The sequence below is a fragment of the Neoarius graeffei genome, chromosome 22, assembly GCF_027579695.1.
Source record: "Neoarius graeffei isolate fNeoGra1 chromosome 22, fNeoGra1.pri, whole genome shotgun sequence".
Taxonomy (NCBI): Eukaryota; Metazoa; Chordata; class Actinopteri; order Siluriformes; family Ariidae; genus Neoarius; species Neoarius graeffei.
In genome coordinates, this window is record NC_083590.1 from 21,002,598 (window position 1) to 21,018,394 (window position 15,797).

At 40.7% G+C, this 15,797-nt stretch overlaps 1 protein-coding gene across 1 annotated transcript in view; it reads right to left on the reverse strand.

The window, feature by feature from the left end:
- Positions 1-13,513, reverse strand: part of rims3 (regulating synaptic membrane exocytosis 3) — a 98,405-nt gene extending 84,892 nt beyond the window's left edge. The window contains exon 1 of the mRNA XM_060903932.1: positions 13,273-13,513. Within this exon, the coding sequence (XP_060759915.1) occupies positions 13,273-13,513 (241 nt within the window). The remainder of the gene's footprint in view (positions 1-13,272) is intronic.
- Between the last annotated feature and the right edge of the window lie 2,284 nt (positions 13,514-15,797).

Here is a 15,797-nt window from a genome sequence, read left to right on the forward strand (position 1 = left end):
AATGACTGGCCGCGGCACGTGGAACACCTAAGGGCCATCCTTAGGTCGCTGAGGAGAGCGGGTCTCACAGCCAACCCAAAGAAGTGTGCAATTGGGCGGGTGGAAGTACGGTATCTGGGTTTCCACTTGGGCAATGGGCAGGTGCGTTCCCAAATTAATAAAACAGCAGCGATTGTGGCCTGCCCAAGACCAAAAAGGGGGTGAGACAGTTCCTGGGGCTGGCTGGCTACTATCATAGGTTTATACCTAATTATTCGGACGTCACCAGCCCGCTGACTGATCTCACCAAAAAGGGAGCGCCAGATCCGGTCCAGTGGACGAAGCAATGCCAGCGGGCTTTCTCGGAGGTAAAGGCTGCACTGTGTGGGGGCCCACTGTTACACTCCCCTGACTTTTCTCTCCCCTTTATTTTGCAGATGGACACGTTGGACAGAGGGCTGGGGGCTGTTCTGTCCCAGGAGGTGGGGGGGAGGACCACCCAGTGCTGTACATCAGCCGGAAGCTGTCGGTCCTTGAGGGCAGGTACAGCACGATAGAAAAGGAGTGCCTCGCCATCAAATGGGCGGTCCTCACCCTCCGCTACTACCTGCTGGGGCACCCTTTCACCCTCTGTTTGGACCACGCGCCCCTGCAGTGGCTCTACCGCATGAAGGATGCCAACGCGTGGATCACCCGTTGGTATCTGGCACTCCAGCCGTTTAAGTTCAAGGTGGTCCACAGGCCAGGGGCGCAGATGGTCATGACGGATTTCCTCTCCTGTCAAGGGGGGGGTCGGCTACAGGCCGGATGGCTCCCCGGCCTGAGTCGGGCGGTGGGGGTATGTGGCAGCGGGGGCGTGGCCAAGCATTGGTCTGTGAATGGAGGGCGGAGTCAGGGAAGGTAAGTGGTGGAATCATTGCACCTGAGGGGAATTAACCTGTTTGTGTGTCTTCCCCAGTGACCGCACCCTTTAAAAGGAGAGGAGAGCAGAGAAAGGGAGCTCTCTCCCCAACCAGAACACTTTTTTTTTTTTTTTTGTGTGTGTGTGTGTGTGTGTGGCTGGGAATTTGAGAAAGGCTGAAAAGCAAAAAAATAGAGTTTGTTGAGAACTCAGTTCTGGCCTGCCTTGCTTCTGTGCTCCACCCACCTGGTCGAATACCACAGTCGGCATTTATAAAATCTATAAAATATATTTGTGTTGGTAAATTCTGGTTATTTGTAATGTCATATAGTTGTGTACTTTCATATAATTGGTGTAGAATTACATCTATTATTTTTACAGGTTCAACCTTTGTATTTTACAAATATATTTGTTATAGTCCACAAGTAAAAATCATTGCTGCGAAGTCACAGATGAATGGCATTAAACTAGCTCGAACATAGGGTTAAAAAAAATTTCATGGAAATACAAAAGGCACATAAAATTCATTTCAGGAAACAAAACAGTGCTGAAATACAGCACAAAAACTAAATTATTCTGTAACAACAGGATTTTCCCCCCCATTAATGTCTCCAACATGATCACATCATGCTTCAGCATATATACACTCACTACTTTATTAGGTACACCCATACACCTGCTGTTTTACACAGTTAACTAATCAACAGCAGTACGATGCATCAAATCATGCAAGTACAAATCAAGTGCTGCAGTTAATGTTCACTTCAAACATCAGAATGGGAAAAATTGTGATCTCAAAGTATGACATTCTTTCACCATGGCATGGGTGTTGGTTTGTATTTCAGAAACTGCTGATCTCCTGGGGTTTTCACACACAACAGTCTCTAAAGTTTACACAGAGAGAATGGTGCGAGAAGCAAAAAACATTGAGTGAGTGAGCGACAGTTCTGTAGGTGGAAACAAATGCCTTGTTGATAAGAGAGGTCAGAGGAAAATGGCCAGATTGGTTCGAGCTGCCATCAGCTTATAGCAACTCTTTACAACCGTGGTGAGCAGAAAAGCACCTCAGCATGCAACAGCAGAAGACCACACCGGGTTCCACTCCTGCCAGCCAAGAACAAGGACCTTAGAATCAAGAACAAATTCCTGTTAAAGTGGCCAGTGAGTGTAAGTCAAATAATGCAAATGGCAGATCACTGCTCCAGTGAAAACACCGATCCTTTAGATGGTTAATGATGCTAGCTTTCTAAAGGAACCTTTTCTGAAAGGTTGTAGAGTTCCACGTCTAACCTTTAAGGGATCCCTTGAGAGGCAAATGATAGCATCATTTCGACCACTAGATTAAAAGTTGTTTCCCCCCTCAAGAGTGCAAATTTCTTCTCACACAACAAACTACTGTATTTTTGTCTCTGTGAAGTACAATTTTAGCATGAATTGGTAGCGGACAGAGATGTTTGGACTTGGCTGTAACCTAAGAGTTGCCTGCAGTGTGATGTGAAATGCTTGTGGACACCTGCTTTGACCTTTGAAATGATAAATCGATCGGTGTGTCGTCTGCCAGTGTAATTTTACACCCTGACTGCCACAAGTGAATACAGGCATTAAGGCTGTGGTTATAAACAGGGAATAGAGGGATTTCTTTTGAAAGGCTTTACAGTACTTATGGTGAATAAGTAACCAATAAACTGCTGTTACAAGAAAATAATCAAAGATGGGGCGGTGTGATGCGGCCGAATGCAAAGTTGAGTTACTGCTCCCATCTTGGAGCTGAGTATTTTCCAATACCATCAAACTCCAAAGTGTTTTACACTGTATACTATACTACACTATACTATCATAAGGTTTTATTCATTAAAGAATTACAGCTGGAACTACTGTCAGAGCAACTGTTATAGAAAATCAATCAACATCTTACGACCAATCAGATTTGAGAATTCAAACAGCACCAAGTTGTGAGTGGTGTCTATGCAGTCATGTAATCCTGTTAATTATATTGTGAATTATATAAAGATTAGTTTTTTCTTGTTCTCGTGATATATAGACATGTTAAACGACCTTTTAGTATTTTTTTTAAGTTACGCTATAGCCAAAGCCACATATGGGTATTTTATCACCTCTCATTAGACCACTGTATATCCACTTGATAGAGAAGAAAAAAACTGATTCAAGATTTTTCCCCCTATTTGCACTTACAGTAGGTGTGAACCAGTTGAAGGAGTGGGACTTGTGGAGAGAATGTTATTAAAAACAGATAGACCATGAAATTATTGTGCAAATATTCTACTTAAAATATGAGCACACATTTAATAAACCCACTGAGGTCTCAGTTACAGCAAGGCCAGATTAAAAAAAAATAAAAAAGCACACAGCAAATTTCTAAGTCATATTTATAAATGCTGATAATCTCAAGGCTAACACTTGCCAAATAATGAACATGCGCTAATTTAATATGATTTCTTTTTAAAGATATTTTTGGGCTTTTTTCACCTTTATTGGATAGGACAGTGTAGATCAGAATTGAACCTAGGTCCCCGGATTTATGGTATGGCACCTTATCCAACTGAGCCACGACACCCACTAATTTAATATGATTTCTAAGAGGATTTTTAGGTCATATTCATAACAGTTAACAATCTCAAGGCTAATACTAGTGGGCTAGCTAACACGCTAACCTGACAAGATTTCTGAAAGGATATTTAACTCGTATTCATAAAAGTAAATACTAACACTAACATGACTAGCCTGACAAGTTTTCTGAAAGGATTTTTAGATCATAATCATATAGTTAACAATCTCAAGGCTAATGCTAGTCAGCTAGCTAATATCTGCTAACCTGACAGGATTTCTGAAAAGATTTTTAACTCATATTCATAAAAGTAAATGCTAACACTAACATGACTAGCCTGACAAGTTTTCTGAAAGGATTTTTAGATCATAATCATATAGTTAACAATCTCAAGGCTAATGCTAGTCAGCTAACTAATATCTGCTAACCTGACAGGATTTCTGAGAGGATTTTTAACTCATATTCATAAAAGTAAATGCTAACACTAACATGCGCTAATCTGACAGATTTCAGAGAGGATTTTAAGGCCGTATTCACAACAGTTAACAATCTCAAGGCTAATGCTAGTCAGCTAGCTAATATCTGCTAACCTGACAGGATTTCTGAAAAGATTTTTAACTCATATTCCTAAAAGTAAATGCTAACACTAACATGACTAGCCTGACAAGTTTTCTGAAAGGATTTTTAGATCATAATCATATAGTTAACAATCTCAAGGCTAATGCTAGTCAGCTAGCTAATATCTGCTAATCTGACAGGATTTCCCAAAGGATTTTTAACTCATATTCATAAAAATGCTAACACTAACATGCGCTAATCTGACAGATTTCGGAGAGGATTTTAAGGTCATGTTCATAACAGTTAACAATCTCAAGGCTAATACTAGTGGGCTAGCTAATGTGCTAACCTGACAAGATTTCTGAAAGGATATTTAACTCGTATTCATAAAAGTAAATGCTAACACTAATATGACTAGCCTGACAAGTTTTCTGAAAGGATTTTTAGATCATAATCATATAGTTAACAATCTCAAGGCTAATGCTAGTCAGCTAGCTAATATCTGCTAACCTGACAGGATTTCTGAAAAGATTTTTAACTCATATTCATAAAAGTAAATGCTAACACTAACATGACTAGCCTGACAAGTTTTCTGAAAGGATTTTTAGATCATAATCATACAGTTAACAATCTCAAGGCTAATGCTAGTCAGCTAACTAATATCTGCTAACCTGACAGGATTTCTGAAAGGATTTTTAACTCATATTCATAAAAGTAAATGCTAACACTAACATGCGCTAATCTGACAGATTTCAGAGAGGATTTTAAGGCCGTATTCACAACAGTTAACAATCTCAAGGCTAATGCTAGTCAGCTAGCTAATATCTGCTAACCTGACAGGATTTCTGAAAAGATTTTTAACTCATATTCATAAAAGTAAATGCTAACACTAACACGACTAGCCTGACAAGTTTCTGAAAGGATTTTTAGATCATAATCATACAGTTAACAATCTCAAGGCTAATGCTAGTCAGCTAGCTAATATCTGCTAATCTGACAGGATTTCCCAAAGGATTTTTAACTCATATTCATAAAAGTAAATGCTAACACTAACATGCTAATCTGACAAGTTTTCTGAGAGGATTTTTAGATCACAATCATACAGTTAACAATCTCAAGGCTAATGCCAGTCAGCTAGCTAATATCTGCTAACCTGACAGGATTTCTGAAAAGATTTTTAACTCATATTCATAAAAGTAAATGCTAACACTAACATGCGCTAATCTGACAAGATTTCTGAGAGGATCTGAGAATCTTTTTTGGTTCTGTTCATACAATTAACAATCTCAAGGCTAATACCTGCTAACCTGACAGGATTTTTGAAAGGATTTTTAATCTATATTCATAAACGTAAACGCTAATACTAACATGCGCTAACCTGACAGGATTTCTGAGAGGCGTTTATGTTATGTTCATAACTGCTAACAATCTCAATGCTAATATGTGCTAATGTGACAGGATTTCTGTGGTGATTTTGAAGGCATATGCACAAAAGTTAAAAATCTGAATTCTAACACTAATGTGCTAACCTGACAGGAGTTCTGAGAGGATTTTAAATTAGATTTAAAACTGCTAACAATCTCAATGCTAACACTAGCCATCCACCTAACATGCTAACCTGACAGGAGTCCTGGGCAGCTTTTAAAGTATTCTTAATGTTAACTGCAACCTGTCTAACATAAGTTAACTTGACACATATGCTGAGAAAACTATTTTGAGCTATGATTTAATAGCTATAGTTTTATTTCTGTTCAGAATTATTTTCAGGAACATGAAACAATCCTGCTTAAAATGTGACATAAAGCAGCACAGCAGAAATTATTCACATTTTCATTATTGTTTTTGTTTAATATTTGTTCACTTGGTCCAATTCAGGTATTTCAGATTACTTCAACTTGCTTGCTAGTGATAAATTAGCTAGCGAATGTTAGACAACTAGCTCTATAGTACTTTTTTTAAATGCTTTCTCATGGTTTAATCTAACAGGTGATCATGACATTTTATAAATCTGAAAGGAACATAACACCTGAGATTATCATGATAACATCAGGAACTGTGATAGAAGGTTAGGCATTGCTTTTTACTGTGATAAAATAAATTTATCAGCGCATAACTGCATGGGTGGTACGGTGGTGTAGTGGTTAGCGCTGTCGCCTCACAGCAAGAAGGTCCTGGGTTCGAGCCCAGCAGCTGGTGAGGGCCTTTCTGTGTGGAGTTTGCATGCTCTCCCCATGTCTGCGTGGGTTTCCTCCAGGTGCTCCGGTTTCCCCCACAATCCAGGTTAGGCTAATTGGTGGCTCTAAATTGACCATGAATGGTTGTTTGTCTCTGTAGCCTAGGTCACAACTGGCTGTACGTGCTCCTATGGCCGGTCTACATGCAAGAAACGCACGGAGGGCGTGCGTGTGACGTGCTGATTTTCGAGCCACAGACTGGCCGCAGAGGTTCTTTGTCATGTCAAACAAACTCTACAGGCGCTTATGTTTTTTTCAGGTTGCAAGACAAACTTATGGCCAACGTGTGTCTTTCTCCACGAACAAGAGAAACGCCAAAAATCGCACGGCCAAAAAATTGTATGTACCTAGGCTTAAGTCAGCCCTGCGATAACCTGGTGACTTGTCCAGGGTGTACCGCGCCTCTTGCTCATAGTCAGTTGGGATAGGCTCCAGTTTGCCCGCGACCCTGTAGAACAGGATAAGTGGCTACAGATGATGGCTGGATGGACATAACTGCATGAGCTGAGCCTGCAGAATGTGTGTGTTACATTTTGGAGCAGCCTGGCCTCATCTTTGTCGCCTCTTTCTAAATTTAGCAGGCACCCTTCGTTAGCGGGATGAGAATATTGACAGATCTTTTTGACAGGCGTGTTCGTTGGGAACCGATCTTGCCGTTGCCATGGGAACAGAGGCGGGTGGCATGCAGATATAGGTTGCATCCTTATATACCACTAAGCATTAATGTCTGCTCGTCACTTAAGGCACTCATTATAGATGACTGCCTTAACAAACATGTACTACAGTGTTTTAGTTTGTGTATACTCAATCCAGCTCATTCATTCCTGATATAATGCACATCTTAAAGGAATACTTCAAACCTGATCTTCTCTCTCCACTGCATCTGTCTGTACTGAGAAAAGAAGAGATACCATAAAACCCTAAGGAATATGTAAACAGATTTATTTATTTACTTCATTCTACTGTATTGCTCCAGGATAAATGTAAAAAGTAAGTGTTTTCAGAACAGCTTTTACGCTAAGACTTTCTCTCAGGTTTGTGATTAGATTAAGTAACCTTCACTGCAGAACAAAAGGACCATGCGGTGCAGTCAGACCTGATCCAGCTCCTCTTACCTAGGCGGAGTCTAACCAAAAGTCCAGGGACTGGAGACAACTTCATGTTTCAGGCTGAGTTTTGTGTAGTTGCGTGTTGTACAGCATGGTGTGGGTTAGGCTTACAGGAGGAGTTGGATCAGGTCCAGTCCCAACCCCTGGACTTTTTTTCTGCAGCAGTAGATATCTTAATTAGACAGCTGTAGCTGGACCACGGAATGCTGTACGAGGAAGTCGGACCAGTCTATGACATCACATGCTAAATTATGTCCCAGAATGAACAAACTTGTTATTTCAATGTTGAAATATTAACATTTAAATATCCCGACTGGACATATTGTTAAGTTCCTCATATTTGCTCACTTATAAGGTGTCCCCCCCACTGACACAGTCCTGTCCTCCTCTAAGATGCAACCTGATTGTTCAGGAGACAAAAATTACTTGATGTCACTCTGCACTTTTCTGAAAAGTAATACTTTTTTGTTTTTTTAAATCAGCAGTCTCGTATGAAAAAGGGTGAAGTTTCGTAAATTCCTGTTTTATACAAACCCCAAATGGATACATGACAAAGTGAAATATGGAGCAGTGTAAGGGCAAACACAAACCAGGCCAAGGCTCTGATGCCCCAGACAGGTTAATCACACATAGGCCAGATATCCCTCGGGCTCCTGTAACCTTCGGGCAGTGCCTGGGAGACTCTGAAAAGGTCAACCAGTCTCGAGCAGACACAGACGAAAACAAGGGTCACTGAGACAAACCAATTTAGACCCCAGAAAGAGCGATACTGAGAGAATTACAGAAAGAGTCTAGACAAATAAGAGAGCTGCATTTTTTCTACTAACATGCCAAAATATCAATGTGAAGATAAAGAAATATCAGAAAGTGAAGTTACGGTATTCCACATTCTCACTAATAAAATGCAGAATGTCTCGGATACATGTTTATGCAGTCGTAACTTTACGAATTCAAAGCCCAGGATTGCTAGAAAGTCATTGTTGGACTGTTGAGCAGGATTGTGCCTTACTTATAAATGTGAATGAATAAACAGACAAACACACAAAAAACTAACTAATTAATGGCTTATTTAACAGATGTCAAGGCAAAGTTTGAAAAATATTACTCCATACTTAAACAATAAATGAATGAATGGATGGATGGATACAGAGATATCAAGGCACAGCTCTAAAAGGTTACTCCATACTCAATTTAATGTTCCTCGTGGTCCCTTTTCTTCATCCACTTAATGAAGAAATATTTCATATCTTTAATAATGGTTTCTTCAGTATTAAAAGGATGCGGGAGTGCAAAACCTAACACCACCCCATGTGTTAATACAATGTTCCCCATGGTCCCTTTGATTCATCCATTAAATTAAGAAATAATAATACAATCTTAATAAAACATATCTGTAACTCATTGTTATGCAGCTCACAAAGGAATAGTACCCGAGTCATTAATCATTTGTTTTAAATTATGATTCTCCAGGCGCAGATTCACGCTACACTTTCTTATAGAGAACAACTGCTTAAAATTTATGATACAAAAACATCTCCGTGCTCATTTCACCCTCTCCCATGAGGCCATGCCCTGCTGTGTGCCGCAGAGACACATATTTACTGTTTTACAGTCGTTCGTTTAGGGAATGTGAGAATCTAACCCAAGCACAGAGGGTTAAGAACTTTGCACATGGGCTCAGTGTCAAAACAAGGTCCTTTATGCCATCAACTTATCAAGTCAAGTCAAGTTTATTTCTATAGCACTTTTAACAATAAACATTGTCGCAAAGCAGCTTTACAGAATTTGAACGACTTAAAACATGAGCTAATTTTATCCCTAATCTATCCCCAGTGATCAAGCCTGTGGCGACGATGGCAAGGAAAAACTCCCTCAGACGACTTATAGCAACTCTTTACAACCATGGTAAGCAGAAAAGCACCTCAGCATGCAACAGCAGAAAACCACACCGGGTTCCACTCCTGCAGCCAAGAACAGGGATCTTAGAATCAAGAACGAGTTCCTATTAAAGTGGCCAGTGAGTGTAAGTCAAATAATGCAAATGGCAGATCACTGCTCCAGTGAAAACACCGATCCTTTAGATGGCTAATGATGCTAGCTTTCTAAAGGAACCTTTCCTGAAAGGTTGTAGAGTTCCACGTCTAACCTTTAAGGGATCCCTTGAGAGGCAAATGATAGCATCATTTCGACCACTAGATTAAAAGTTCCCTCAAGAGTGCAGATTTCTTCTCACACAACAAACTACCGTATTTTTGTCTCTGTAAAGTACAATTTTAGCATGAATTGGGGAAAATTGTGATCTCAAAGTGTGCATTTCTTTCACTGTGGCATGGGTGTTATGATACAAAAACATCTCCGTGCTCATTTCAACCCCTCCCATGAGGCCATGCCCTGCTGTGTGCCGCAGAACCACATATTTACTGTCTTATAGTCGTTCGTTTAGGGAATGTGAGAATCTAACCCAAGCACAGAGGGTTAAGAGCTTTGCACATGGGCTCAGCGTCAAAACAAGGTCCTTTATGCCATCAACTTATAGCAACTCTTTACAGCCATGGTAAGCAGAAAAGCACCTCAGCATGCAACAGCAGAAGACCACACTGGGTTCCACTCCTGCAGCCAAGAACAGGGATCTTAGAATCGAGAACGAGTTCCTATTAAAGTGGCCGGTGAGTGTAAGTCAAATAATGCAAATGGAAGATCACTGCTCCAGTGAAAACACCGATCCTTTAGATGGCTAACGATGCTAGCTTTCTAAAGGAACCTTTCCTGAAAGGTTGTAGAGTTCCACGTCTAACCTTTAAGGGATCCCTTGAGAGGCAAATGATAGCATCATTTCGACCACTACATTAAAAGTTCCTTCAAGAGTGCAGATTTCTTCTCACACAACAAACTACTGTATTTTTGTCTCTGTAAAGTACAATTTTAGCATGAATTGGGGAAAAATTGTGATCTCAAAGTGTGCATTTCTTTCACTGTGGCATGGGTGTTGGTTCGAGCCAGATGGATTGGTTTGAGCATTTCAGAAACTGCTGATCTCCTGGGGTTTTCACACACAACAGTCTCTCAAGTTTATACAGAATGGTGCTAGAAACAAAAAACATTGAGTGAGTGACAGTTCTGTGGGTGGAAACAAACGTCTTGCTGATAAGAGAGGTCAGAGGAAAATGGACAGATTGGTTCGAGCTGCCAGGAAGGACATAGCAACTCCTAGCAACTCTTTACAACCACGGTGAACAGAAAAGCATCTCAGCATGCAACAGCAGAAGACCACATTGGGTTCCAGTCCTGCAGCCAAGAACAGGAATCTTAGAATCAAGAACAAGTTCCTATTAAAGTGGCTAGTAAGTGTATATGCATAATGATAATGAAATAATTTAATAGGTGGGGAAATACTTTGCTTTTCATATTATGAAAGCCAGAATTGAGCACTTAGACATGGGGTAATTTTTCAAAATCTGTATGTTTTATTGCATTATATTTTAGGAAATGAAGCTCTCACTGTCTTGGAAATCACACTGGTTATCACCTCTCTCTCTCTCTCTCTCGCTCTCTCATTCCCACTGGGTCACTGTTGACACTGTTGGCTCGGAGCATGTCACTGTTGGCCCTGTGACAGTTATACCATGTGTGGTTTACTCGCTCTGTGTAATTAGCCCACACATAATAAACATATAGCAGAGCACTGAAATTGCCATCATGGAGCATTAAAAAAAAAAAACTAGAAAGAGCAAAGTTCAGAACAACACCTTCCTCCAGACACGATGTTCACTGTACAAGTTCCTCCATGTAAGATTAAGCCAAGGAGAAGCCAAGGTTAGCACTGATTCATTGCCAAGCTGGACAACACACACTCTCAGCATGACTTACTTGGACTAGGCAGAAGGTTGGCCTGTCCCAGAACCTGACTCATGAGCTGTATGCGTTATACACACTCGATACAACAGAACCAATTCCAGTCTTCAAACAGTAATCAAATGTTAATAATATTTCGTACTGGAAAGCAGAAAACATGCACTTTTTATGGCATGTGTTTTCATATTCATGTATTTTTCATGTACTAGGTCACAGTTTTCGAAATATACAAAAGATTAAAAATAAATAAATAAAGTGTGATCCTAAAATTGGATATGGTCAAAATGTGAATCTCCGGATGCCATACTATATATATATATATATGCCAACATTTCATGAATTACAATGAAGTGACACTCTTCTATCATATCCCAAAATAAGCACTGATTGAATCCTCTGAAAACCATCTCTGGAAATAAGCTCATCTGAGAGCAACTATTGAAGAGGGCCAAGGACAGAAGGAGAAGAAATGGAAAGTGTTTTATAAGAGGTAGAAGAGGCTGTGACGAGGAGACGATGAGGGTGAAAGGAGAAGATAATGAGACAGAGGAAGATGAAGAGTGTGTTGTCACACTGACCTGTAAATCTATGAGAGGACAGGTGCAGATGGGTGCTAACAAAGCAAGGACATGACAAAAAAAAAAAAAGAGTGGAGTTCAGGAGGAAAAGAAAGATGAAAATGATGATGGGTGACAAAGTGGGGAAGAAATCGACACACAAATGCAGATGGGAGCTATAATCATTTCTAGTCACCATTAGACATGCTAATAAGTCACAGTAATTGCCTAATCACATTCATATAATTAACAGTTATTCCACAAAATCGAGTCGTACATGAGCTGACAGCTGACGAGGCGCGTAGCACCGAGTTGCCTATAAGCCATGTATGACGAGATTGAGTGGAATAACTGTTTTATTCTATCTACAATCACTGGATTTTGACAAACAGAGCATTTTTATTTTTTGTAAATTAGATCAATAATAACTTCATGCAAAACGTCCAACAAAATCATTTCCGCTTAGAATGTAGACAAACCAGTGAAATGACAGGAGCAATTTGTGAAAAATTGGCACGGTGGTGGAGTGGTTAGTGCTGTCGCCTCACAGCAAGAAGGTCCTGGGTTTGAGCCCCGTGGCCGGCGAGGGCCTTTCTGTGTGGAGTTTGCATGTTCTCCCTGTGTCCGCGTGGGTTTCCTCCGGGTGCTCCGGTTTCCCCCACAGTCCAAAGACATGCAGGTTAGGTTAACTGGTGACTCTAAATTGACCGTAGGTGTGAATGGTTGTCTGTGTCTATGTGTCAGCCCTGTGATGACCTGGCGACTTGTCCAGGGTGTACCCTGCCTTTCGCCCGTAGTCAGCTGGGATAGGCTCCAGCTTGCCTGCGACCCTGTAGAACAGGATAAAGCGGCTACAGATAATGAGATGAGATGAGATGTTCTTACCATCAAATTTTGTTGCCTTTTTTTTTGTATTTTTTGGATCCTTCTTCTTCTTCAGGTTTTTTTTTTTGGCAGTTGGCAAACCAACTTAAATGTGCATTACCGCTACCGACTGGGCTGGAGTGCAGAACAAGAGATATTAGGGGGAAAAAACTATATTCTTTTTAGCTATTTCTGTTTCTTTTAAATACTTGATAACAATAGTGGGGGTTTTGTTTTCAAGTAGATTTTTTATTTTGTCCTCGGTTGGTTCAGCAACACGCGCCGCCATTGTTTTTCTCTACTCACGGTATACGAACTGATAGCCTAGTAGTAGAGTAGCCAATCAGAGCACGCTATTGCTCATATCCAGTGAATGTGGATAGAATAATTTACGATATCATCCAATTGCATAAAAGAAACATAAATAAAGGAAGAATTTAACCAAAAAGGACCCAGATTAAGTTTATTAGTAAACACAGCTACTTGCAATTGCTAGTTATGCTAGCTAAACTTCAGAGAGAAAGAAACTTGGCTAGTTAGCAAACAGACTACATCATGGCCAAATCTGAACTGTTGTAATGACTGATCAACACAATGTGAGATTTTCCTCAAGAAGTGAAAAGGCCGGATGAGTTGGAGTGTCCAATCCTACCTTGTTGGTTGAGTTGCTGTGTACTCTTGCTCCACTGTGAAAGGCCCACGATGGCCACCATCTTGGCCCCAAGGCTGGAGCGGCGTTTTTTATTCCCGCCAGTGTCGGGTCCGGTGCTACTCGGGCTCTTCTCCAGGCTGTACATGGTGCCACTGATACTTGAGCTGCGTATCACATTGCGGCCCGAAGCCACACTCATCCCCCCGGGGCTGGGCATGTCCACTGAACCGCTGAGCATCATGGGCCGGCACGTGGCCTCGAGGCAGGGGGACTTGGTGCTGAGACAGGACAGAGCAAGAAGAGAGGAGGTCAGGCATTGACGCTAGAAAAAAAAACCTGCTCAGTTCAATGTATTACGTAATTCCACTTCAAGGAATTACTTATCAGAAGGCTGTGAGTTCAAATCCCAGCATTGTCCTGCTGTTACCCAGCATTCACCCTAGCATGACACAAAGTGACATGTAAGTGTTCATTTGCTTGTAATTGCAGTGATGATAACAAAACACAAAACGAAAATCTGATAATGTTATTAGATTTGATCAGCGTGCATCATACTCTGTCACACCCTTGTGTGGCGGTGACAGAATATGATACACGCTGTACAGCTCCTGAAGCCACTACTTCAGTGGTACAAACCACACTGTGAACAGAGACTCTGGATAGGATTTGGGTATCATTGGGTTTGTATTCAAGTGCAACCTTTTAAGGCCAAACAAAGCCCAAAAAATAAACTCCGTTTGCCGATTATGGAAAGTGCTCTGATGTGCCTCTGCATGTTTTAATGACAAATTTAAACATTATAATAACAATTTATCCATTTTAAAAGTTGTGATATTGCTAAAAATAGGCTTACCTGGACATGGCCATTTGTACTGAAATCACAGAGGGGAACCAGCAGGCCTTCTAGGCCTTCAGAGAAGACCCAGCATTTCAAATGTTATATTTCATTTCTTTCATTCTTTCATAATTTCATTATAATTATTCTCTTCTAATTCTAATTCAGCCTCATTTTCTGTCAAATTTGCTTCAGAAATGAAAGGGTTACTGTCCTGAAAACATTAAAATCGAGTTATCCAATGAGAATGTTTTGTTTGTTGTCTCTAGGCTGAGAAGAGTTTAGAGCTGCTCACTCATTGGTTAGGACTTTATTGCCAGGACAGAAGGCCATGGCGGTGTATGTTTATGTAAGAAGTGACAGATGAATTAACCAATCAGGTTTTGATTTATAGTGGGAGGGACCAAAAATGTATCGCCCTAGACCTCCTCGAAGGCCAATGCGAGCTTAACCGCGAGTCGGCGCCGTCAGTGCAACAGTGAAGTCACCTTCCAGCCGGTGTAGCATTCATCAGTAGTGTTAGCGAATGCTAATAAACTAGTCAAGCCAGTGCTATCAAAAGCAAGTAGCACAGGCTAACGACCGAGAAACTAAGACTTCTGTCTCCAGACTCTTCTTCCACGCTGCACACTTGCCACAGTATTTTTCACTCAGACTTAAGCATTCATTTCCCTCTGTAATTTACTTAGTTACTTTTAAAATCAACATCGAGAGCTACACACAATGGAGCGACCTGGAAGCCCGCTTCTCATCCCTTGCAAAATCCTTTGCCCTGTTGCTTTTTTGGTGTATCTGGCTAAGTTTTGGCTGAGCTGAAGTCCCAGCTCGAATAGTAACGGTTCGCCACCGTGAAACCGGATATCCGCTTGTAACGTTGCTTGCACTCTACTACACAGTTTTAACACAGTCATCGACTCAGAAATTTTCTGTAATTTTTTTTGTAGTTTTGCTGTGCAAACATGGAAAATGTTCCTGAACAAAACGCGATTCAACTGCATATATGTCTGTACCAGAATATGAGCTCAGAGAGAAAGAAACAAACAGTGAAAGTGATTCCAGTGATACAGGAAGTGATGAAATGCAGCCATTTCACTGCTTGTTCTTTCAAAGTAATAATCTTTATAGAGTTAGAGATGGCAAAAATCTATTTCCCTTTGTGAATATTTTTATATCCAAACTCTTGAGGCATCTTCAAGGTTGTTTACAACAGTATAGAAGCAATGTCCACTAGATCTCAGCCTCGGTAAGTCATGTAGCGTGTAAGTGGCGTCACAATCTCAGATTTTCTCTGTACTCAGAGCGCAATATTTGAACCTCGGAGAAAGTAAGAAGGCAGTGCCCAGGAACGTTTTATTTTAAAAGAAGTACAATCTGTACACACTATACAGGTACAAATATGAACAAATGAATAATCAAACATGTCTAGTATGGATATTATCTGTCAGTATAAAGGAGTTTCTTTTTTGGAGTTTTGTTTGGTTTTAAGCAAGTCTATGGTAGCATGGTTCAGTAATGTAGGTATTTTTCTAGGTATCTGTGAAGATACTCAGTCATCCAGGTACATAGTAATCTGTGGTTGGTAGAAGAGCGCAACTGAACTTGCTTGAAAAGTCTTGAAGACGTTTCGCCTCTCGTCCGAAAGGCATCCTCAGTTCTGTCTGACTAATAGGGAGTATCAAGTATTTATCCT